Below are 26,220 nucleotides of genomic sequence, written 5' to 3'. Positions count from 1 at the left end.
GACCTGAAGCATTACTGGAATCTTGACTTGCTGTGGCTTTCAGGGTCTGGGAACCTGGGTATCGTCAGCACTGCTGGGCTGAGTGCCGACCTGGTATGGAGCCCTGGGGTTCAAGGGTGAAGGAGGCACAGTCATTGCCTCAAGGAGCTTCCTCCTGCTCCGGAAGCGAGAACAGTCACCTAAATACACATGCGCCGTACAGGTTACAAGTGTGCGGAGTGTGATTGAAGGGCACTCCTGGGACACAGAAGAGGGCAGTGGGCCCTTGCATCTAGCAGCCAGGGAAAGCTTTCCTGGGCAGCACACGTCCAGGAATAGGCACAGGTATGCAGGCTTTCTCAGAGAGGGTAAGAAGGATCCCAAACTGGCCCCACTGGCTTCTCTGAGTGTTAGAGTTCTGGGCAAGGTTTCTTCTTTATTCACCCCCGTATCTTCCAGTTTACTACAAGTAGCCTATATTTCATAATCAGGAAAAGCTTTTAGAAAGGCAGGGCTAACCTTGGAAATTGTCTTTTCAGCTTTATTAAAAATAAAATTAAAAAAAAAAGAAAAGAAAAACAACTCCTTTAGGACTTTCCCCCAGTGTTTTGTAACCAACATTTTTGTGAAGAGGATATATTGGTTAAGAGAGTAAAACAAGATTTTCTAGTGTTGTCAGCAATACCATAAGCCACAGAGACGGGGAATAAAAAACAAGTGCAGATCCAAACCAGAGACCAGCAAAGGACCTTTCAACACAGGGCACAGCGCAAACATCTGTGAGGAATTGCAGCTTGAGCACACGAAGAAGTCAGGGGTGAAGTCCAAAGATAAGTCTGATTTCTAGGATAAATAAACATAAAAGCTTTATTTTGAGGCCCAGGAGCATGGGCCAGGGAGAGCGAGACGAGAGGGAACCCTGGCCTGGGTGAAGATGGTTTTGCTAACGCGGGTGCCTGGCTCGCTGAAGGGAGGGGATTTTGAATTTGATGGTTAAAGTGTCCAAACACATCTCTTCTCCTTTCCAGATTCATGCTGGTAATTGGCCTTGAAGTTTTGCCTCCTTGCTTGTTTTCTTTATGGTAATGAAGCTCCTAATAAATCTAAGCACATTAAAACACTCAAGGTTACTTGTGTTGGGCTCATGTTGGCCCGTTGAATAATCACCACCCTGCTGAAAGTTCAGCCAGGCAGCCAGACGTGTCCAGACATGTCAAAGAGCGCTTCGAGTGAAACCACTAGAACAGGAAGGAATTTCAATCCTTACCCACAGGCCAAAAGGTGGTTCTTCTCCTCACACTATTTTCCGCTGTGTGTACTCCCTGCCCAACGTGGCAGCTTCTTACACCTGTGCTAGGATGCTCAGACTTTATTTCATTAACTCCAAATGACTTGAGAGAGCGCTTTTGAGCAGCTTTTACGTAAGTGCCCTTGGAGCTTTGAATTGCTGGTCTCCCGGGTGCTGCAGAGCTGCCTTGTGGGCCTTGAATCTCTTTTGCACACCCTGTGGAGTGACAGAGGTGAAAACGGTCTGTTCCTTAAACCACTGCTTGTCAGGGTTTATCCTATAACTCAACTGTCACAAAAGTAGGCGAGAAGCATGGTTGTGATGTAGGGATATTTGAAAACAAACTTTTGAGGTAGTAATAATGACCAAGTGCTCCGCCGGAATAAATGCTATGGTTCATCCCAAAACTCCCATAAAGTATTTCGACTTCACATCTCAGGAGAACTCTCTGGCATCCGCTGCTTCAGTAAAGAGGCCGTGAAAGGGCCAAGCTCCTTTCCCCTGATGCTCGTATCATCCCTCTAGTTGACTCCGTTCTGCCCCCTGTGGTCTGTGCGTATGCGCTGCCACTCTGCACCTTTAAATCAGCTGTGCTGTGGTCCTACCTTAGACCCCTTTTCGCTGGTGCATTACCAACCCTCCTTCCTCCGGGAAGACAAGGGTTGAGTGGTTTCAGGCACAGAGCTGCTGTCTTAGTCATGCCTGCTGCTAGAACAAAATACCTGAGACTGGATAATTTATAAACAACAGAAAATTATTTCTTACATTTGTCAAGACTGGAAAGTCCAAGATCAAGGTGCAGGCAGGTTGGGTGTCTGGTGAAGGCCGTCCTCCTCGTAGATGGCAGCTCACCGCATGCTCACATGACAGAGGTGAACTGGCCTCATACCTCTTTTATAAGGTCACTGACCCACTCATGAGTGCTTCACCCTCGTGACTTATTCACCTCCTGAAGGCCACACATCTTAATACTAACACACTGACGATTAAGTTTGAACGTATGAGGAGGGGCCACATTCAGACCACAGTAGACGCCGTGGCTGTAGCTATTGGCTCAATAGCTCCCTGCCTGCCGCTAGCTCCCTGTCTCAGCCCAGAGGGAGGATGTTCCTGACGACCTGAGATAGTCCACCAAGGCTCTCTTCTGCCCAGGGAAGACCTGTGACCCCAGGAGTGGCCCAGCCCTACCTTGACTTTATTAATGGGGCTAAACGGAGACACCATAGGGTTCTACATGGAAGAAGAATCCGGGCCTCAAAGATTCCCTACACCCCAGTCCTGCATATGATCCACTCACCTTGTCATCTGGCTTTGTCACAGCCACACTGGGGCAGAGATACCTGGAGCCCTGGGAGCAGAACACAGCTCCTGTGTGCAGCAGCTTGGCTCTGGATGTTAAAAGAACCATCTCTTTGGCATTTCCTGCACTTGGATAGATTAAAATGTTACCATGGTCAATTCATTGAAACAGGTTCATCTAATTTGTTTTTTTTGTTGTTGTTGTTTTCTTTTTATATTTTTTTGAGACAGAGTCTGGCTCCGTTGCCCAGGCTAGAGTGCCGTGGCATCAGCCTAGCTCACAGCAACTTCAAACTCCTGGGCTCAAGCGATCCTGCCTCAGCCTCCCAAGTAGCTGGGACTACAGGTGCCCGCCACCACACCCAGCTAATTTTTTCTATTTGTTTAGTAGAGACAGGGTCTGGCTCTTGCTCAGGCTAGTCTCAAACTCCTGACCTCGAGGGATCCTCCCACCTCGGCCTCCCAGAGTGCTAGGATTACAGGCGTGAGCCACCGCACCTGGCCTCTAATTTGTTTTTAACACCTGGAAAACACCTACAATCCCGAATGAAACATCATTCTTTAAAGAGTCGTCTTAGTTATTGGGCAGCAGTACTTGGAGATACTTGTAAACCTGTGTGTTATGGAGGCTTTGGGGTGGTAGCCTCATTCAACTTAGCAATATATCTAATAGCTGGAGTATGTTAGATATGTGAGTACTGTCTCTTTCCACAAAATCCAGCAGGTGTGGAGACAAACTGTGTCGAATCAACCTCCCCCTGCCCCAGAGCATTTCCTGAGGACTGGCCTTCCCTCAGTCCCTCTCTTCCATCCTCTCTGTAGCTCCTAATATCCACTCCCCTCCAACCAAGCATGAGTTTCTCCACAGTCCTTCGCTGCCCAAACATGCAATTTCTGCAAAGGCGTGTTCTTTCCTTGTCCGACAAAATTCATCAGCATGAAGGTGATGATGTGTGCTTGCTTGCTGTTTGTACATCTGGCTGGTGTGTCTCTGCACTTTGATGTGTCTGTATATTCTAGCAGCACCTGGCATGCAGTATAAGCAGAGCACAGTTTGCCAAAGGTTCTTAATAAGTGCCTATGAAGCCCAGGACGTTGGCTTCCTTCTCGATCACCAAGCTTACAATTTTTCAAGTTCAGATTTATTCCAATAGCTACAACCATACCATAAATTCAACTAACTTGGAACTTAGTGTGGAATTATTCCTTTTCAGTTACATTTTATTCATAACATTCTTTATTTTTATGATCTTAAAAACATAGATGTTGAATTTGAAAATCGATTTTCTAATATGGCCTAAATTGCCCTTAAATTCCTGATTTTAAAGATCACGTGGAAGAAGTATTTTGATTATGCATTTCCCATCTCATTATGAAATTCGCCGTTGCTGTGTTTTGTTTTAACGATTATCACTTATAGGAGAAAGACTACAGAAGCCTACCACTGTCTTGCAGGATAAAAAAAAGTGAATAAAAAAAAAATAGAAAAAACAAAAGTGCAACTTTCATCAAGTTTGTCCAATCTCTTTACAGTACTATGCAAGATGACATTTTTATTCTCCATGAGCAAGAGTACGACAGCTTGCTTGAATCTGTCTTCAAAACCGAATTCTTAAGCCTCTTAGCAAAGCGTTATGAGGAAAAAACGCAGAAGCAACTACCTCTGAAATTCAGCAACACGTAAGTCTGCATCTGGGGCCCAAACATCCTCCTGGAACTGACAGGGGCCTTGATCTCAGCCCTGGAGCAGGCCTGGGGGGTGGGAGGGGGTTCTGATGGCTCCAGCCCTGATGCCTCAGCTTCCCCAGCGGAATCTTGGAACCTGCAGAAGGCAGTCTGGATGGTTGTCACAGACTTTGAAAAGGTCACTTTGTGTTTTTGTGAAATAATGACTTCATAGAATGAATTCCATATATTTTATCATTTGTACAAAAATCATCAAAATGAGGCAGGGGAAGGCAGATTTTTACATATCATCAATAAAAGAGTATTTTATGCAGCAGAACAGACAGGAGTAGAGTCAGGCTGGAAGCAGATGAAAGTTTTAGGAATGGGAGCTTCAATCCCCAAATCGATGCATAATAAAACCTATTGGTGGAGCATTTGAGGACCTGAGGGCCGTGGGTGGCCAATGCATTGTGTCTTGGCTCATCTTCATTTGTCTTGGCAGCACAGTCCGATGGACCAGATACTGGCAGACTGTTGAGCTGCTAATCACATATTTGCTGAGCGAGCTTTATTTAGTTTTTCTTCTTATATCCCCCGGTCAGTGACATGGAAATATTCTCCATCTCTTCCTACTCACAAGAATGAGGCCAAGGTAAAGCCTTAATGCTATGCTGAGGGAAACTTACAACAGGAAGCTACTTTAAAAAAATATGATTTTTCTTTCTTACAACTGAGAAAATAGAAGTTTAAAAAGTGGAAATGGATTACATGATGCAGGCGCATAGGCGACCTGGCAAAATGAGACCTGGCTGGGGAGTGTGGGTAAACCTGCCTTCTGTTTGGATTTTGGTTGCTAGTGCTTGTCTTTTTCTGTCCTTGGGTGAAGCATGATGGTGGAAGAATAGAACTTAATTAAGTAACCGCCATATTCTGCGCTAAGGGTCTTCAGCTGTCTTGTGTCTGGCATCTCTCAGTCTTCCACAGACACAGGACAGGGAAAACAGCTGGCAGCACAGTGACGCAACACAGCAGGTGTGGCCTGGACTGTTCCCTTTCTTCTGCCCCCCACCCCGGCAGTCGCCCCTGAGGCCACCTGACAGAGCGACGTCAGCGCATTAGTGGGGTGCCTCCCTCACCCCCTGGTTTCTCACGGTGTCCCCCAGCAGAGTGCTACACCCTGGATGCTGTGCCCCCCCTCAGGCCCTACGCCCAGTTTAAGTTATGCGGTCTTGCCGAATTTTACAGCGTGTTTGCCAGCGGCAGAACTGCATGGTTGGGTCTGTGAGCACCACTTTCTCACTGGTTCATTCCACTGGTTAATTCCAACCAATGTCCTTTTTGCAGGCTCGAACTGAAGTTGAAAAAGGAGAACTGGGGTCCCTGGAGTGCAGGGGGTTCCCGGCAAGTGCAGTTCCATCAAGGCTTTGGGGACCTGGCTGTCCTCAAGCCCAGTAACAAAGTGCTGCAGGTCAGCATCGGACCCGGGCTGCCCAAGAACTCCCGTAAGTGTTCCCTGGGCCACTGGCGGAGCCGCCACGCCACGCCACTCTGCCCGAACGCTGAGAACGTGCGCACAGATCTAGGGGCCGAGAGTCAGAACATCGACTGCTTCCTGGGGCTTGGGAGTAGAACAGTCAACTAAAGCAACACCAAGGAAAATGGGCAGGTTAAAACTTTCTGAATGATTGAGTACTTATGTACGGTACACTTGGCACTACGATATTGTGTTTAAAACAAATCAAAGTTAGTTGGCTTCAAATTTCCCAGCCCTTTCCGGTCAGATCTTGTCCACAATATAAACATTTTACTCTGTGCCAGTTGTAAAGAAATTTGACCACATTTACCATCTCTCTGCATGGTTTCGCCATGCCACTGTGAATCAAATCTAAGATCTCTGCCTTCCTTTTTAGAGAGCTTCATTAGAAGACACACACACACACACACACACACGTGCCCACACACACATGGTATTAATAACTCAAACCCCACTCTGACTCCAGCACTGGCCTTTAATTCTTTTTCTATTTATAATATTTATAAACTTACATTATACAGCATAGAATAACCACATATGCTATATATTCATATAATGCAGATATCTTCTAAAATTTAGCACTTGTGTGATCAATGATGAGTAAGCCATATATAAAATAGGCCTTTATCAAATCCATCTACGAAGGAACGCATTGACGTGTGCCCTAACGTATTCATATTAGATTATTAAGTATGAAATGTCCGATTTCTTTAAGCGCTAAATTTGACAGTTGATATCTCTGACGTTTCACTTTGACACTTATTGTTTTATTTTTATTTTGCGGTACATCTTTAGTCTTTCAAATGCATCATTTGGCTTGTGATTATCTTTCAAAGTTTTATTAGAGCAATTTTTGTGAAACTATGGGCAAGTTAAAAATTCAGGTTATTTTCGAATACGAGTTCCATCATGGAACCAATGCTGCACAGACAGCTTGAAATATCAATGAAGTGTTTGGGAAGGATGTGGCTAATGAACGCACAATACGTTGATGGTTTGAGAAGTTCTGTTCTGGTGAGTTTAACCTTGAAAATGAGCCACGTGGGCAACCTGAGACCAAGGTGGATAATGATGAGCTGAAAGCTGTAGTGGAAACAAATGCATCTCAACCTACATGTGAATTAGCAGCAAGGTTTGACATTACTATTCCAACAATATTGGACCATTTGAAACAAATCAGCAAGATAAAGAAGCTGGATAGATGGGTTCCATTAAATCAGCATCAGAAGAGAAATCATCTCAAAGCTTGCCTTTCTTTGCTATCACAACATAAAGGTGAACCATTTCTACACCTTATTGTTATGTGTGATGAAAAGTGGATTCTTTTTGACAATCACAAGCGTTCAGCACAGTGGTTAGATAAAGAGGAAGTGCTAAATCACAGTCCAAAACTGAATATTCATCAAAAAAAACTGCTGGTATCTGTTTGGTGGTCCAGCACTGGTATTATCCACTACAGCTTCATGAAACCTGGTCAGTCCACTACAGCAAGTGTCTACTGCAACCAATTGGATGAAATGATGAGGATGCTTGCGATTAAGCAGCCAAGATTGGTCAATAGAGACAGACCACTCCTCTTGCAAGACAATGCTAGACCACATGTCGCACAAACAACGCTGCCCAAACTACAGAGGCTGGACTTGGAAACTCTCTGTCATCCACAGTATTCACCAGACCTTGCACCAACTGACTACCACCTCTTGCCAGGAAAAATATCCAATTCTCAACAAGCTGTGTATAACACCTTTTGCAATTCCATCGCTACTCGCTCTCCAGGTATCTTCACTGCTGGCATAAACAAGCCAATGTTAAGATGGCAAAACTGTGTCGATAGTTTAGGCGCATAGTTTGCTTAATTGTACTGCTTCTTGTTTGAGATATAATAAGCTACACTTTTGATTCGAAATCGGACATTTCATATTTAATGACCTAATACAATACTGATAAATGCTAACATACCTTTACCTTTACATACTCAGAAAGTGTTGGTGTGTGTCTGTGCATCAGTTGGTACTTACTTCCAGCAAACAGCACATTTTAGTAGGAATTCCTTTTTTTTAGACAGGGTCTTGCTCTGTCGCCCAGGCTGGAGTGCAGTGGTGTCATCATAGCTTACTGCAGCCTCCAACTCCTTGGCTGAAGCGATCCTCCTGCCTCAGCCTCCCAAGTAGCTGGGACTACAGGCATGTGCCACGAAGCCTGGCTTATTTTTCTATGTTTTGTAGAGATGGGGATCTCATTATGTTGTTCTGGCTGGTCTCAAACTCCCAGCCTCAAGCAATTGTCGGGCCTTGGCCTCCCAAAGCTCTAGGATTATAGGCATGAGCCACCACGCCCAGCCTCAGTAGGAATTTTGAAGGGACATTTAAGTAAAAGAATGTGGGCAGGGTTAAGGGAACAAAGTAGGGACCCCAGGAAAAGGACCAGCAAGAAACCATTACTACCTTTAAGCCTGGAGCAACAGAGGGAGGAAAGAGCTGCAGGATACAGAGAGTAGGCAGACTAAAACCCCCACCTCCCTCTCCTCTGGTACTCCAGACACCTGCCAGTGCCTCCCATTGGCCAAACCTCACTGAATATAGAGGCTGGCAGCCCTCGGAGCTCAGACCCCTGGCACAGAGCCGGGCAAAGAAGGGCTGCGGAGAACCAGCAGGATGTGTGCGAACAATTGCAGTAGGCCCCAGTAGGGTGTTTCATTAGGTCTTTCTTGGGATGGGGGGTGTGTGTACCAGGCCACTTCCCACTGCCCCGGGGCCCACACTGTGGGTTTGCCCAGCACCTTCCCTAGGATGTGGAGCTGCACCTCCTTTGCTGTGTCTACACACGCCTTGTCACTTCCTACCCTTCTCCACTCGTCCTTTCTTCTCTTTATAAGAAATTCTCTCTACACTCCTCTTCCAGCTAGTTAATTCTACCCTCCTTCCTGTCCTGGCTGAGACCGTATTTATTGTTTTCCTTCCCAACACAGATGTCTCTGCAAAGATCTCATCTGGCCCCCCATGGCCTTGCTGCCCAGACCTAACTCTGGCCCGCAGTGATGTTCCATCTGGCACCCGCTTGTTTCTGATTCCTTCATGTCTGTATCACGGGGACAAGTTCGCTTCTGCCCTCTGTGTTTAACTGGAAGACTGTAGACCACAGACTCTTGCATGAAGGGCTCTTGCCCCAGGCAGACGTGCAGTCAGTGCTGGAACGTGCTTCATGGCGAAGCAGATGATACGCAGCGATCACCTGCTCGGCTGCTTTGCAGTGTTTAGGGCATGAGTGGAAACATTAAAGTGTTCCATCTGTCTCTTTTTGAAAGTCTACAAAAATAGAAATGCCTTTGTAAGATTATCAATACTTTTTTGAAAAGCCACTATCACTAACGTATCAAAACTACACCTCTATAAACATACCCTCCGACCCCACCCTCCCACCAATAGCTACCGTTACAGTGCTGTCCCTTCTGCACTGCGGCCGGTCTCCTGCAATCCACCTGGGACCTGGACTCCAAACTTCTCAAAAGTTTTCCACATGCAAAGAACCGTCAGGAGCCATAAAACTTGATGCCATAAAATAGCACTTATTTAAACTTTGCTTTGCTTTCTTATTTCAGGTCCTACCAGAAGGAACACCACCCAACACAGAGGTTATTCCAGTGGGACTCAAAATGCCAACTACCCAATGAGAGCCGCCCCTCCTCCCCCAGGTAAGCCAAGCATGCACCACAGTCTGGGACCACTAAGTCTAGACCCTAACTTATAAAATATGTTGGGAAGAAACCCATCAGCTAATAAATGCCCACAGATCAATCGGACATGGGCCATTTCTGTGCCAGATGTACTTCTGTCAACGCATTGGCCCTGCTTGTGACCCCAAAATTCAGAAAAGTATGAGTCAGTGCGACTGAATTGTGGCTGAGTTAACAGTCTGGATTTCATTACCTAGCAAGACTACTCCCTTAGGAAACGCTTCCCCTTAGAGAAAGGAGTTCCTTACCTGTGCAACCACAGCGATGTCAGCTTTTAAGATGTAGGATGCTGTCTTTATGGAAACGGGAGTTTATGAGTATAACCCTACCCCCACCACCCAGCTCCAGCCAAACACCACCGCAGTAGCCCCTCCTTATCCTTGGGGGATACATTCCAAGACCCCCAGTGGATGCCTGAAACTGCAGAGAGTACCATACACACTATACATATCTTTGCAGTTTGAGGTGCGACAGCAAAGCTAGCAGAAATTTCTTTTTCCTGCTTCACAATTTTACAGAGAGAAGATTTGTTCTTACTGTAGATCTTAGCAACCTCAGCATCAGTTTTGCTCTCTCCTTATTAAGTCGAGAACTGTCACCTTTTCACTTAAAGGATGCACTTGATGGCTTCTCTGTGGCATATCTGAATTGCCAGCATCACTAGTCTTGTGCTTTGGGGCCGTTATGAAGTCAAATAAGGGTGACTTGAACACAAGCCCTGTGACACCACGACAGTGGATCTGATAACCGAGCTGGCTACTGAGTGACTAACGGGCGGGGAGCGTCTGCAGGGGAATAAGCCGGACAAAGGGGTGATTCATGCCCTGGGTGGGACAGAGCTGGACAGCACACAATTTAAAACTTAGGAATTGTTTATTTCTGGAATTTTCCATTTAATACTTTTGGCCCGCAGTTGACCACAGGCAACTGAAACCATGGGCAGGGGGCTACTATACAATATTTTACAACTACCTGACAGCTTAATGCATGAATAGAAAAAAATCCATTCTTAGGTAGGACCCAGGAGACATGCTCTAAAAAATAAAGTAAAATCTGAGAGAATCACAAAATTGTCACAAAAGTTACCCTTGTGTTTCATATTTCTCATTTTTAATAATAACAATATAACTTGCAGATCAATACACTTTAACCTGAATTTAAGACTTTTGCCCCTATGAATCTGTTTGGTGTTTGAAGGGCACTTTCAAAATTCACAAAATGTTCTTCCATCACTCACAAAATTCAGTTCATAAAAACTCTCCCGGAATATTTGACTCAAGTCACTTGGCTCAAATCATCCCAGACAAGAGACTCCTGTTTGTACTGAGGTCCAAGATAAGAAATAAAATGCATTTCGTTAGTCTCCTGCTCTGGAATCTCACAGTTGTATGCTGAAATACGGACAGGGGTGCCCAGCAGTGAGAAACGAATTCGCACCCCTTTGGGGTCCCCATCCTGCCTTGGCTTAGCTTCTCTCCTCCCCTCTTCCTTTGTCCTTGAAGAAAATCTGAGCACAGAGGAACCTAAGGAAAGTGATGTAGTATCGTATTACTGCTTATGTGTTGGCCCCCCTCTTAGGATTCTGGCCAGGACCACCTGGAAAGCTTGTTGGCCCCAGCTAGGTTGGCCAAAGTAGCCTCAGACCAAATCAGGCCACAAAGTTTCTGACCTTGAACATGGCTCCCAAGCTTTCTAAATAACAGTTTCCCCATCTAATGGACCTGGATCCATTAGATCAGCACTTCTCAAACTATCTGTGGTGAAAGACCAGGGTGTTTTGTTTTTAGAGTTTTATTTTTTTTTTTTTAAATTCCCAGTCCATTACAGGCCATACTTTTGCAAAATATAATAAAAATAACTTAGTAGAGGAATGGAATGTTTAAAGCATACAAAATATAAGCCAAAATTTCTTGGTGTTAGATTCAACAGACATGAAATATATCTGTCCAACTGCTATGAACACTTCTAAATGCTCACTCTCAATTCCAAACTTACCGTGGGCTACTGGGTCTCGAGCAGCATGTGGCATCCGGGGACCCCACTGCGAGTGTCATTACCCCAGGGCATGTCCCACTCTGAGAATGCCCTCTCTTTTCCTTGGTTCCCTGGGCTGCAAGTGGGGTCTCACTGCCCTGCCCCGCCCCAGACACTGTCGGGAGCCCATGCAAACCCCACTGACCAAGGGGAATGGGGTAAGGTGACAAGCCAGGCTGTTTGCCCCAAATGTCTATAGCTGATCTGGCCTGGGTGGCACATTGCTAGAGAGACGGCTGGATGAGGAGCCACTCTTGTGGAAGTGCCACCCTAGACAACTGTGGCTCAAAGTAGAAGCTCCACCTATTATTATTGGGGAGGAGAAAACCTCTAGTCCCCCTTATAAACTAAGAGTCATCCCACTGGTACCAGAGAGTTCTCTTAGTCTGGCTGTAAGAGGTTCATTGGTGCAGCTCACCAGAGTGGGCCTCGGGAAATCTCGTTCTTACCCACTTTGTCCACATCTGTCAGTGGAAAAAGAGACAAGGACCTCTTCATGCATAGCATGGAATGATAAGGCCCCTTTTGACCGAGACCCGTGGTTTGGAGCCCATCACAATAGTCCATTACTTACCTGCTAATGCGGCCTTGACTTAAAATCGCTGCTGGGCCGAGAAAGCTTGCTGCACCTGGACGGGTTCAGCTAGGGGCCGCGTTGCCCTTGCCTGGGTGGTGCGTTCCCCCCACCTCACACAACGAGCTCCTGCCAAGGGCGCCCAGACTGACCCCTTGAAAATGGATGTCCAACTAGTTAAACAGCTGCCTGCCAGCCCTCATAATTTTTCTTAGACCCAAGAATGTGCCTGCCAACTAGCTGCAAGCTTACCTTTCCTTGACGGTGGGCTTTGAAACCCTGAATGTGGGGAGGTAGCTAAGCTCCCAGCAAAAAACCGGGTCCCTTTAGTAGAGTTGCAAGGGATAAGAAAATAATAGAGAAAAATGGAAAATAAAAGAATACACAGAGACAAAGATGTAGCTTTATAAGTTTATGATGATTATAGGCAAAGCGGGATCTCAGGGGGCCTAGACCTTCTCCGTGGGTCTCAAAAAGCCCCGAATGAGGTCTCACATGGTAACTTATAGGGAATAGTGATTAATTGCCAGGGGTAACAGATTTACATAACAACAGGTAGTTCCTCTCAGGTTAACAGATTTTCAAAAGGCTTCTTTCTACAGATTCTTTAACTAATTCTATCTACATGAACAAATGGTTACAAAATCTTTCAAAGATTAACTTCTAAGTTCTAAGGTAAGTTTATCACTTAACAGAGGGGTTAAACAGAGATATGTTGGCTCCATATTTATTAGGTTATTGTGAATGGAGATAGGCAGTCTAGAGGGTTTAAACAAGAGCTTTGCTTCTAGCCATTTGGGCAGCTGTCTGTTCTGGGGGGCACTCCATTGTCGGCTCTCATCCTGTAGTTTTTAACAGATTCGCTTTGCTTTACAAAGCAAATCGAAACCTTTAGGTCTGAGAAACGCGTCGCCTTGTGGGATATAGCCGCTACTGTCTTTCAGAGACGCCCTTCCGAGTGCAACAGCATTTGAGTTGCAAACCAACACGTTCACGTATTCCTTCAGGGCAAAGCTCTGCAAAACTCCTAAGACAAATCCTGTCTGCAAACACATCTATATTAATTCATGGAGCAACACCTGAACATCTGGGGATTCTATTGTCTAATTCAGCAAGCATGTGCTGGGCGTCTGCTACGTCCCCGGCACTTCCTGGGCAGTTTACCATGTATTAACTCTATGGCATTGTGCACATTGAATATATATAGTTTTATTTGTCAATTACACCTCACTAAAGCTGGAGGGAAAACAATATGTTAGCACTAATCATCACAGTATATTAGCAGTAATGCCCTCCATTTTTTCATATGGGGAAACTGAGGTTCAGATAAGTAACCTGCCCTTGGCTAATGGAAGAAATTTGGAGAATCTTTTGGAAAAAGATCAGAAAATTTAAGCTTTGTTTTCTTCTCTATTCTTCTCTTTAGGATATCATCAGAATGGAGTCATCAAAAACCAATTTGTGCCACATCCTCACGCTCCTGGAAACCAGAGATCCAATCAGAGAAGCCTGTACACCTCCATGGCCCGCCCGCCCTTGCCGCGACAGCAGTCCACTGGCTCAGACCGAGTGTCACAGACACCAGAGAGCCTAGATTTCCTCAAGGTCCCGGACCAGGGAGCTGCAGGGTAAGATTCCCACATCTTGTGGATGCAGCCGACAAGCTCCATCGACATCAATGACGCCAAGGGTTCAGGGATGTCTTTGGGCTGTCACTGCACAGTTCTAAAGTTCAGTTTGCCACCCAAACACTGTAATCCAGGACCCAAGGCTGTGGGGACTTGGCTGGCATTTTTAAACATGCAACCCAGTTGATAGCACACAACTCGTTTCATTGTCCGGAGAGAGCTCATCTTGGAAACATCAGAAGAAGGGTCCACTTCATCCCCGGGATTCAATTACCCTGTGACCTTCTTTGCTCTCTAAGGAGCTCCCCACACAGTTGAGGAAGAATGGGGGTTTTGATTTGTGTCCGTCAGTGCCTGCGGTTGCAAAAACGCAACAGCTCAGTCTTTAGCAACATTAAGAAAACATCCCAGCATTCTATGAGATGTGGATGTTTGTTTAAGAACATGGATCTTTGTGGCTTTGCAATGAGAGCCTCACTGCCTCTCTAGAACAGAAAATGAACAGTGGTGAAAAGAACCCAGGCTTTTTAGCCTGAGGAAGTGAAGATTGCTGGAACTCTGTGGATACTCAAAGAGCTATCAGTGTGAAAGGGGGAGTCACAGGGATAGAAGTAGGGCCAACTGCAAGACCAGTGAATGCACTCGGCCAGGGGGTAGATTTTGGCATCAGTAAAAGAAAGAACATTCTAGCAACACAAAGATGAGTTGTCCCTGGAAGTACTCGGGCACAGGGTGGGTGGGAATCACCAGGCAGGAATGTGGTAGAGTAATGGTGTCAAGTGTCAGATAAGGGAGAGTGAGACCCGGCAGAGAATCCTATTTCGGTTGCTGTTCCCTACATACTATCAGCCCCACTGCTAACCCTCTCTGAGCTCGTTTCCTTGTCTGTACGCTGCCGTAATACCAGCAAGCTTGCAGCGGTGTTGGGAGGCCTAGAAATAACGTACATGAAACACCTAGCATGGTACACGGCATGTAGGAGCCGCTCAGTTACCTCTAGCTTGATGGAGATGATGATGGCGATGATGAGACACACCCATTATCTCACGGTGGTTGAACCTAGTGACTTTTAAGGAATCTTGCAACTCTGCGTGATTCTCAGTGGTGGAGTAGTTCTGCCTGCTGAACCCAGTAACTGGCCACTGCAGCCTATTCTCTCACCCTTTCCCCCGCTCTAGCCCACGTCCATTTTCCGTTCTGTACATGTCTCTAGCACAATGAAGAAGTTTCCATTGAGCGTGAGGAGCCTTGTGTACAAAACAGACCCATTCTGGGAAAGAAACAATAGCTCCTTCCTCTCGGTGGGCAGCCACCCACTCACCTCCACGCCCCGTTGTTAGATGTGTGTCCTGCCTTGGCAACTTCCTTCTGAAGATCACAAAGCTCTTACGAACTTGACCATGTTCTCTCTAGCATTCCTTTTCCCCTGGCAAGTCTTACCTCGTCCCCTCATCTGGGCTACAGATAGGAAAGTGCCCTAGTTTTATAGTACAGACAGCTATGGATAGAGTGAATGGCACGCTTCATTGGGCCCCTCTCCCTCTCTGGCGCTCCCTCCCCACTTCCCTTCCTCTTCCCCCAGCTCTGTGTACAGAGCTATATCCCACCCATTCTAACAACCATGGTTACTTTAGTGGCTTGGTCTAAAGCAGTGGTTCTCAAACCCTAGTGTGCAGCAGCCTCACCTGGAGGGCTTGCTGGCCCACCTCAGAGGTTCTGATTCAGTAGGTCTTGGCTAGGGCCCCAGAATTTACCAATTTCTACCAAGTTCCCAGGTGATGCTGATGCTACTGATCTAGGGACCACATTTTGAAAACCACTGGTCTAAAGGCCCCTGTTGTCTAATTGATAAAGCCAGGGGAGATTCCATGTGAAAGAGAATTGGAAGGATGCTGTTAAGGTAACAGAACTTTCACTCTGTAACCCAGACTGCACTGTTCAGATGGCTGAACATCACTAAAATAGTCACGGTCCCTCCAGGGCCCACTTTGGTGTCCTAAAGGAGGCAGGGGATTGCAAGCAATCAACAAAATGCACCAAATCTCTTAGCTCTGTCTGCTAGCTTCCTACTTGCTTTGGTTTTGGCAAGCAAAACCATCTTTCCGGCCTACTTTGCAAGCTACAGACTTGCACATCAGCCAGCTGGGAGCATCTGTCAGCCAAAAGTGGGCAATTTAGGAACACTGCGTCTTAACCGAGGCTGCTCCCTTGCAGCCCTCAGTATTTGGGTCCCTATTTAAGTCTCATCGCATCTAAAGACCACGCGCATATGATGCTGTCTTGGAGAGTGGCTGTGACTGAAGGGAGGACACGTTCACATCCATCTACCAAGCAGTAAGATTTCCTGTCTGTTGTATGTAAAGTGTTATTACTAAGCACACTAAATCCAGTAGCCATAAGAATTTGGCCAACCTCCTCTTTGTACACTTAAATTTGCTGTGCAAGCATTCCTTCAGAAACAGTACCTTGGTCAAAGGGCTGAGCTTTTTCTTAGTATTTATTTTGTAAAACACACAAAGGTGAAAATTAAAAGTTTCTTACATGGCTGGAGACCTTGTACATGGCATTTCAGCAGCCTCGTGGTTACCTAAATTTAACAGCTTCTCCTCTTTGCCAAGAAGACATGAATTGCATTTATTCCATAGGAGGTTGTTGGAGCAAGCAGAGAATTTTGGAATCTCAAGCTTGTACTTTTCCATAAACATGAAGATTCCTATATATATCAAAGGTTCAAACAGTCACCTCGAATTTACCAATCTGTAAAAACAAGATTACCATGGCCTTCCTTTCCTGGGCTTTCACATTCTGGGTTTATCTTTCCGTTCTCTCTCTCTCAATGCACTTTTTCTTTACAGACATAATTAGCATAAGCGATTATTTCTTTTGGATCATGTAATATGGATAAAATCAAATGATGTAATCAGCACCTCAAGTTAATTCAGGAAAGTCTTTATCAGTTTATTTTAGGTTGAATCAGTTATTTTTAAATAGAGCATGAAACCTCCACTAAATTAATTACCACCCCAACTGGATTCTTTAACCCTGCACAATTTTTGTGCACGTGGTAGCTGCTGTTGTCATCGTCATTATTATCATTCTCTTCCAAACACTAAGAGATAGGCAGAGGGGATCATTATCTTGCAGTCCCTTGGCATAGCTTTGGAAGAGTCTGATTCAGTTTAAAAATCTTGCCTGATTCCCAAGGAAAGAGGACAGGTTAAGCAAGAATCATATAAACTCTTCATTCATCCACCTTTGCTCTGACCTCATAGGAGCACTTGATTTGCCAATCGAATGTGCTTTTTTGTAATTTGCCCTCCTATAACTGAAATGCACATAATCCACCTGCAGTTCACTGTCGAAAGCATTAAAACCCCACTGGAAGTGTCTGTTGCCCTTTATAATCCTGTGGTCCATTTCATGGGAGGACAGCTTCAGGAAATTTCAAGATACTCCAGGGATCAATCCAACTAGAAGTTGGGGAAACAGAAAACCGTTGCAAGCGTTCGGTGGTAGGGCTTCTGGCCATGCCACAAAGGAGCGGTCGATAGAAAAACTTAAATGCTGCCTGTGTGTCTCTTGTCAAGACTCTCCTAATGGAGTCATATTTTCAAGGGGCGCAAAATTTCCCCTAAGTGTCCAATAGCAATATTTCTCACCCCACACTCTCCAGGAGCAGCAGCCATAGCCTGGCCCAGGCAGACATGGAGCTTAGGAATTCCTGGCATCCATTCCCACATTTCCAGTAATGTTTATAGATTCAACCTTTTGGAACAGAACATATTTTTAAGAGCCAATGAAATAAAATGCCATTATTTTCCTTCTTGGAATCTCAAGACATAAATTTCACATCTGCAGAACAAAGAGGTGATATTTGAAAGCTTGATCCCTGCTGTCCCAGGCATAGACGAGGCACACCCACCCAGGATATGTGGGAGCTACAGAAAAGTTCACAAAAGGCGGCACGGCAGAGTGCAGGGAGCAGGGGACTTGCAGTTATGAGAATGGGATATGAGTCCTGGTTCATTCGTTGGTTGCATTTTGTTTCATTCATCAAATATTTACTGAGCCATGTGCCTTCTGTGAGCTACCACATGCTTGTCACTTCATCTTTCTACACCTTGGTGTCCTCACCTGTATAATAAGGATAATAATAATATAATAATTTTTTTTTAAGAGATGGGATCTCACTATCTTGCAGAGGCCGGCCTCAAACTCCTGGGCTCAAGTGATCCTCGCACCTCAGCCTCCCAGTACCTGAGACTACAGGTGTGGGCCACCGTGCCTGGCAATATAATCATTTTTAAAACCCACTTCTTGGGGTTTCCTTGAAGATTAAATAAGGGCTTTGAAAGATATAAAGCATGGGCCAGGCGCGGTGGCTAACGCCTGTAATCCTAGCACTCTGGGAGGCCGAGGCGGGCGGGTTGTTTGAGCTCAGGAGTTCGAAACTAGCCTGAGCAAGAGCGAGACCCCGTCTCTACTAAAAATAGAAAGAAATTAATCGGACAACTAAAAATATAAAGAAAACATTAGCCGGGCATGGTGGCGCATGCCTGTAGTCCCAGCTACTCGGGAGGCTGAGGCAGTAGGATCGCTTGAGCCCAGGAGTTTGAGGTTGCTGTGAGCTAGGCTGACGCCACGGCACTCACTCTAGCCCGGGCAACAGAGTGAGACTCTGTCTCAAAAAAAAAAAAAGAAAGAAAGAAAGATATAAAGCATGATGCAACTTGAAAGTTCCCTTGTATTTGTTTCATTACAACTATTCATCAGCTTTGGGCTTGCAGGGAGGTTTTAATACTCTACCAGGATTGAAAGGTAGGTGTTCGCTGGCCCGGTGGCTTTATTCTCTAGAACTCGAATTTCTGGCCCGCCTAGAGCTCTGGATTCCACACGGGTCTACGCTTCAGGTATTGCTGGCTTTAATGGGGAGGGGAATGGGCAGCCTAGGGAAGCCAAGACAAGGAGACCAGGCAGAGAGATGCCTTCTCCCAACACTCACACACACCCCGAAAGTAGCTGTGCTTGTTCTCTGTGGGCACAGAACATCAGCAGAACGGAGAGCTGTGCAGTAATATTGCCACAGTTACTAGACACTAGAGCTTCATTTGGACAATTTAAATGAAAGTCACAAACTCCTTCTTGCTCTGAACTCTTCCACCTTCCCTTTCTAACTAAACATCTTAGCTACCATCACCATAACAACTCACATCTCATAGAAAGTGGCAATAACCAGAGCAGAGGGAATTAACTAGCCCTTAGTTTAGAGAGGTTTGATGTCACTTGGGATTTTGTTTCTTGTGGGCTTTTGGCATTTTTTGAGATTTAGCTGCTGTCCACAAGGGCTCAAATGTCAGCTGACGTCCTAATGTCTTGGGGCAAAGGCCTCTCTTGGTCTTCCCTGGTCACTAATACGGGACTTCTCTTGCAGTGCAAGTTTTCACAAAGCAAATTGGATGTAATACGTTTAATTCATCAAGAAACTTTATTTGCCCTGGGTTATCATGTGATTGTGGTAGAGGTCTAATGCCCCACTTAGAAAAGAGTCTGCTGCAAAAATGAGTTGCTGGAGCTGAGCTTCTTCGGGTGTTTATGTTAATGGATAACAGGTACAATAAAGTGATAAGTGTGTACAAATTACCCTGAAATAAATGATGGGTCAAGTAATAACGGGAAAACTAAATTGTATTGTACAAAAATTGCATATAATAAAGCACTAGATTTGCTCAGTAATGTATAATTTTGTAACTGTATACTAACATATATACATATATGCCTTTATTGTTGAAATGTCACCAGGAGAAATAACTTTGTGACTCTGAAATTCTTGCTGCAAACCCATTATCTTAATGAAATAAGTGTTTAATTTTCAATTCTATGAATTTTATTAAGAAATGCAAATACTGTCTCACAAAATAACAAAAGTACCAAAATTATCTTAATCCTACATAGCTGTTACAAGGCAAACGTAGGCAAAGCACATTTAGACGAGAGTGGACGTGGGCTGTCCAGAGGGTAGCATGAGGCCAGTGATGTGCTGCTACCCAGCGGGCACGTTGGGGGTGAAGCGGCTTGACCTGTGGCATTTGCTAGTTTCTGTGGTGTAATCCTCTCGCCGTGGCCAATCTCAAGCTACCAGATGAATGCGGATGTGGGGAAAGACGGGCAATCGCTCACCGTCGTATAGTATTTCCACCCCACGTCAGCAATAGGCATCAATGACTTCAAGAGCACAGGCAGAAATAAAATAATTAGGAAAGGATGAGTTATGAGTATTTATTGCCTTTACTTTTAATATAATTTATTCATTATTGGTTTATATGATTTAATTTTTAGTAATGGCCATGTTTAACAACTGGCTCAAGAAATTCCTAAAAGTTTTAACAAGCAGCTCTCGCAAGCAGGACTGGGCCAGTTCCGGCACAGTGGCATGAGGGTGTCATTTGCTACGTGAGAAGGTCTGTACCCCCTCTTCACTGGAGGGACCAATCGCCTCGGCTGGGCGTGGAGGGCTCCAGGCGCCTAAAAGACCTCATTAATCAATTTCTGGCTGTTTCTTTGAAAGGCATTAGTTCTCATTATTAATGACACAGGACCGCCACCTAGTGACGCGCAGGAGATTGGGTTTTCAAAGCTGTCAGAGCCTGTCGGACACAGAGCCGGGAAGGTGGCTGTGCTGAGACTGTGTTCTGTGGTGGCTTCCAGGCCTGCGGTGTGGTGAATCGCAGACTGTGACCTCGTCAGGGGCACAGACGTCCTGTGTTCCTTGGCACGTCTCACAGCAGAGACTGTTGAGAGCTCTCCGTAAAGCTTTCTTAGAATTAGAAGACAGACCAGGGCCCCTGCCTGAATGGTCTCGTGTTTTACAGATACAGGGCTGGGCCTCAGCCCCGCACAGGGACCAGTGTCCTTCTCCTGCTGCCCACTGTTACGCCATCAGCACGTACACTGTGTTCTTGGGCCTGGTGCCAGGTCCGGGGCCCACGGCAGTGAGCACAGATAGGCCCGGACCCCCCCCCCCGCCCGGGGGGGCGGGCGAGAGGGCCGCGGCGGCCGGACGCCCCCCCCCCCCCCCCCGTGGGGCCTGCGCATCTCAGCAGGGGGCCGGCCAAGCAGGCACACGAGCCACCGTGACGCTCCCGGGCTGTGAGGGGGCACGAGGGAGTCTGGGGACGCGGTAGGGAATAGTGGGATGTTTCCTGTTTCTATTCCTTTTTTTTTTTTGGCTAAACGCTTTTCATAAACATATTTAATGAATAAGTGTTTCAGATATAAGTTTAAAGATCTCGCTAAATAGGAACAAGTTGCAGTCATTTGCCTTTGAGACAATGTATGAATGGTGACTGAGGCATCATAGTGCGTAGAAAGAATAATCAGAGCTAAATCGTGTTAGGTTTGAGCACTGGGGATATTTTTGATGAGCGGGAAAGGGGTGGGGGATGTTACTGGTGTGCCATGAGTAGACATCAGGGATGCAGCTAAACACCCTAAACACAGGACAGCCCCCATCCCACCCTACACAGACACAACAAAGAATTATCCAGCCCCGAACATCAATAGTGCTGATTTTGCCACCAACTGCTCTGGATAAACCGTGCAAGAATATGCACAGCAACGTTGTTATTTTGCAAGGGAGGGAGGTTGAGGGGTAATACTGATGAGGATGAGGAGCAAAGTCTCACAGCAACATTTTTTTGTAATAGTGAAAACTGGAACCATTGCGAATGACCATTGACAGCGAACTGAATAAGTAATTCGTGACACTGTCATGCAATGGAGTAGTGCAAAGCAACGAGGATAAATGAATTATAGCCACATGCGTCAACGGGGTACTTCTCGAAGTTGTTGAGCCTATGCTAGTAGAATATAATTCCATTCGTGAAGTTACGAAACAGGCAGACTATGGGTATTGTTTAGGGATATTTACATGTGTGGCTTATAAAGACAAGCAGGAGAACTATGAATACAAAATGTAGGGTAGTGGGTAATTCTGGGAGGGAATGCCTTTATGGAGAGGCACTTGCGGGCTTCTATGACACTGGCAAAAGTTTGGTTGCCAAAACTGGGAGGGAGAGACAGATACGTGGATGTTTGTTTTATTATTTAAATGCACAGATATGCTTTGCATACTCGTGTGTGGATATGCACCTCTTTCACATTAACTTCTATGCTGGGATACAATAGCAACAGCAGCTATTTTCGGGTTGTTGCAAAAGCACATAGCTCTTAATAAACATTAGCTGCCATTATTACACTAAGAATTTTTAAAAATAGGTGTTTTTATTCTTCGAGAACGTTTAAGGGGTGCACCCGGGGCCATATGGCTCCTAAGGGTGGAGCTGTATTTGAACTTGAACAGGCCAATGCTGGTCCCCATGCTCTAAGCCAGCGCACATTTGGTTCCGTCTCTCATCTGCCTCCACTTTCTCCACAGTGTCCGGAGACAAACGACCAGTCGGCCTCCCCCAGCGGGGGGCAGACCCAAGCCCCAGCCCAAGCCTAAGCCTCAGGTGCCACAGTGCAAGGCTTTGTACGCCTATGATGCTCAGGACACAGATGAACTCAGCTTCAATGCCAATGACATTATTGATATTATCAAAGAAGGTAAGTGCATGGCTGGCTGGCTGGGACAGCCACCTGAAGAGCATACAGTCACATTGCTGTAAAAACTAGTTTAAACATGAAAAGAATTTAGGGGCTCCTCTAACTGAAATTTGTAGAAGCAGGCAGGCTTCAGGCTCAGTTTGATCAAGACTCTACCTTCTCTGCTTTTTGTTGTTTTTTTCCTTTTTGAGACAGGGTCTCTGTTGCCCAGGCTAGAGTGCAGTGGCATCATCATAGCTCACTGTAACCTCAAACTCCTGGGCTCAAGCAATCCTCCTACCTCAGCCTCCTGAATAGCTGGGACTACAGGCATGCACCACCACACCCAGCTAATTTTTCTATTTTTTTATAGAGATGGGGTCTCGCTCTTGCTCAGGCTGGTCTCAAACTCCTGACCTGAAATGATGCTTCCACCTCGGCCTCCCAGAGTGCTAGGATTACAGGCATGAGCCACCATGCCTGGCCTCTACCTTCTTTTTTTAATGCTTCTTTCAGCTCTGCCCTCTTCTTTATATCTGCTCCCTTCTCAAGTCATTTTTCTTCATGGTAGCAAAAGGTAGCAGCAATTCCAGGCCAACCTATCAAACCACTACTGAAATCTGCCTTATCTCTAAAACCTCTTTCCTTAGCCATTGGACAAAAGTCCTAAGTTTCACTCTGATTGGACAAAATTAGTCATGTGTCCTTCCCTGAACCAACTTCTGTAGCAAGACAAAGGCTGTGCCCTGATTGGGTCAGACCTGGCAGGGCTGCCTAGGAAACAGGGTGAGGGCTCTCCCAGATGTCATGGCTTCCTTGTAATGAAAGGGGATGGAGTGGCAGCTAGGGAGGCAACCCCCTGGACCCTACTGTCAACGTGATCCATAGGCTTGACTGAGGGCTTTGCTAACTTGGTAAAGAAGAGATACATATCTCTCTCTCTATATATATATATATAAAATCACATGTCAGTGCTTATGGAAACATAAAAAAAGATAATTCCTGACAAGATGTTAGAAAAAACACCATGAAGGAAATGGCATTTGTGGTGAGGTATGGAGATAGTTCTCAGAGAGAGAGTGACAGAGACAGAAGAAGCCATGGAGGAGAGAGAGCAGGTCAGTCTGGGAAAACAAGCCAACCCTCAATCACAGTGCAGAAGCCCCAGGGAGATGTCGTGGGATTAAGCTAGAAATGTCCTGGTGACAGAGAGTCCTGAATGTGAGGCTTAAGAGAACTTGTGAAGGCAGTGGGGAGCCACCCACGGTACGTGAGCAGAGCAGGGACAACCTGAGTGAACAGCAGTTCTTGGCAAGTGCAGCTTTCAGGAAGAGGTGGCCACGGACAGTATCAGGAATTGCATTCTTAACAGGTTACTTCCTCACATGAGCTCATTTGGAGGAGAATTCTAAGTCCCTGGATCAACGTCCTTCAAAATGGCTTCCCAAGCATTCTTTTTTAATTTTCTATGGGTTTTAATATTTTAAGCCATTCGGTATCTTTCTTCAAAGTTGTCAGAGTAAATACAAGTGTTGAATAAACTCTTAGTAAAAACAAATGGGATTTTTATCACCAGACTTATTCAGCAAAAATATTGAAAATGACCTAATATCCAGTAACAGAGGATTAGTTAAATATATCCATTCAGTGAACTTTGATGCAAAACTTTTTAATTAAAGATAATATTGTAAAAATACAGCATGCTTATTGACATAGAAAATGTTCATAAAAAAAGAAAAAAGATTGTAGACTGTGAACTATAATTTCATTTTTATAAAAATGTGAAATGTATATAGCTAGATGTATATATGTAAATGTATTCATGTGCATATATATGTGTTATAGAAAATGTTAAAAGTGATCTCCTTAAGCATTGAATTTACAAGTATTACTTTCATTTCTTAATATTTTCAAATTTTTTTAGAAGTAACATTGAATATAATTAAAAAAATTATATATTTTGTATAAAATGTAGAGTCGTAGAAGTTATCAAAACATGCTATCAATTATCACTGTAATTATTTTATTTTATTTTTTGAGACAGAGTCTTGCTCTGTTGCCGAGGCTAGAGTGTGGTGGCGTCATCATAGCTCACAGCAACCTCAAACTCCTGGGCTCAAACAATCCTCCTGCTTCAGCCACCCGAGTAGCTGGGACTACAGGCATGCACCACCATGCCTGGCAATTTTTCTATATTTAGTAGAGATAGTAGAGATATTTAGTAGAGATAGGTCTCACTCTTGCTCAGGCTGGTCTTGAACTCCTGTGCTGAAGCAATCCTCCTGTCTTGGCCTCCCAGAGTGCTAGGATTACAGGCACGAGCCACGGCACCTGGCCTATCACTGTAATTTAAACAGTGTAGTGTAAATACACGATAAACATGCAGACAAATGGGATAGAACAGAATGCAGAAGCAGACCCATGCCCGTGTAGGCATTTAACACATGATAACTGTGGCATTTTAAACCAGAGGGAAAAATACAGACAATTACTTTCCATTTTAAAAAGAAAATGAAGTTAGATCTCTGCCTCATACGCTACATAGGTATTTGAAATCAAATGAATTAAAAACCTAAAACTATATAATGAAATTATAATACTCTTAGAAGGAAACTGAGAATATTATATTAGCCTTTGGATGGGAGAAGACAGACATGCAACACAAAAGCCGTACAGGACTTAACCTCAGAAAGAGGCTAACCTAACACCTTCTGTGTGATGAAAAGCACAAGGAGCAAAGTTAGATAATAGAAAACAGAACAGACAGAAACATCACACACATGTAACTAGCTCCCCCGCACGAATAATAAGACAGACAGTCCAGTGCAAGGTGCGCGGAGGTTACCGGGTCGATGCGGCACAGAGAAATGCAAAGCTCAACATTTCGCCTATGACCCCAGCAAAGGTTAAAACGTGAGACAGTCCACATTTCCTTATGCAAACCCTTGGAGCCAGCTGAGTTTCAGAAATCAGAAATGGGAGCTTTTAGGAAGTTAATAACAGTGTATATGCCTTATATATGCAACCCGAATATTCACACTCAGTGGGGTGAGACATCACGAACAAACACACATCTGTTCAGGTCAAGTTTTGCTACCAAATGAGTTAAAGAAAACTTTTTGTTCTCAGAACATTTTAGATTTTGTCACTGCAATAAGAATGTGGACTATAAAACCTGTGGTTAGTCAGGGAGTTGGGTACTCTTTTCACTGTTTACTGCTGAAATAGTCTTTTTGGGAGAAAATTTAGCAGTAATCAGAATTCTTAAATCCTCACGTCAAAATAATTACTTTGGATATATTCTTTATCTGCTGCACCAAGATAAATTTCAAATAGATACATATTTAAATGTATAAAATGAAACATAAGAGTCCTAGAAGTAAGTATAGGAGAGTTTTCTTTTTAAATATCAGTGTGGAAAAGAATTTCTAAAAATGATAGAAAACCAAGAAGCCATAAATTAATAGGTCCATTGATTCAACTACTTACATGTTAAAACATCATAGAGTGATAAAAACAAGGGGCGTGTTTGCAACTCATATGACAAATTCGCTAAGATGTGAAGAACTAATCAACAAGAAAAAGGCCAAGAACCAACAAAAAGTAGGCAAATGATATAACGGTGGAGTACATGCAACTATAGACAAGAATATGGAAGCTCTTCACACACTGATATGAAATAATCTTTAGTATATATATTGTTAAGGTTGTAAAAAGTGTAGGGCATATAGTATGCTATCATGCGTGTACTAAGGAGGGTAATTTTTATAAATACTTGCTTTTGTATATACATGAAATATTTCTGGAAGAATGTACAAAAAATAGGTAATATTGTCTGCCCTTCAAGAAGGGATCTCAGTGGCTGTTTTCACTGTTTATCCTTTTGCACTTTTGAAAGTA

General features: G+C 44.7%; 1 protein-coding gene across 2 annotated transcripts in view; it reads left to right on the top strand.

The window, feature by feature from the left end:
• The window catches only part of MYO1E (myosin IE), a 200,360-nt gene that overhangs the window by 171,558 nt on the left and 2,582 nt on the right, over positions 1-26,220 (top strand). For both annotated transcript variants that reach the window (XM_012658061.1, XM_012658062.1), the window contains 5 exons: positions 4,100-4,246; positions 5,579-5,736; positions 9,367-9,459; positions 13,536-13,737; positions 22,172-22,341. In XM_012658061.1, coding sequence (XP_012513515.1) covers positions 4,100-4,246; positions 5,579-5,736; positions 9,367-9,459; positions 13,536-13,737; positions 22,172-22,341 — 770 coding nt within the window. The remainder of the gene's footprint in view (positions 1-4,099; positions 4,247-5,578; positions 5,737-9,366; positions 9,460-13,535; positions 13,738-22,171; positions 22,342-26,220) is intronic.

Source organism: Propithecus coquereli, unplaced genomic scaffold, assembly GCF_000956105.1.
Source record: "Propithecus coquereli isolate 6110/MARCELLA unplaced genomic scaffold, Pcoq_1.0 Scaffold57, whole genome shotgun sequence".
NCBI classification, from domain to species: domain Eukaryota; kingdom Metazoa; phylum Chordata; class Mammalia; order Primates; family Indriidae; genus Propithecus; species Propithecus coquereli.
The sequence above is the reverse complement of the archived record's forward strand: the minus strand, read 5'-3'. Positions and strand labels throughout refer to the sequence as shown.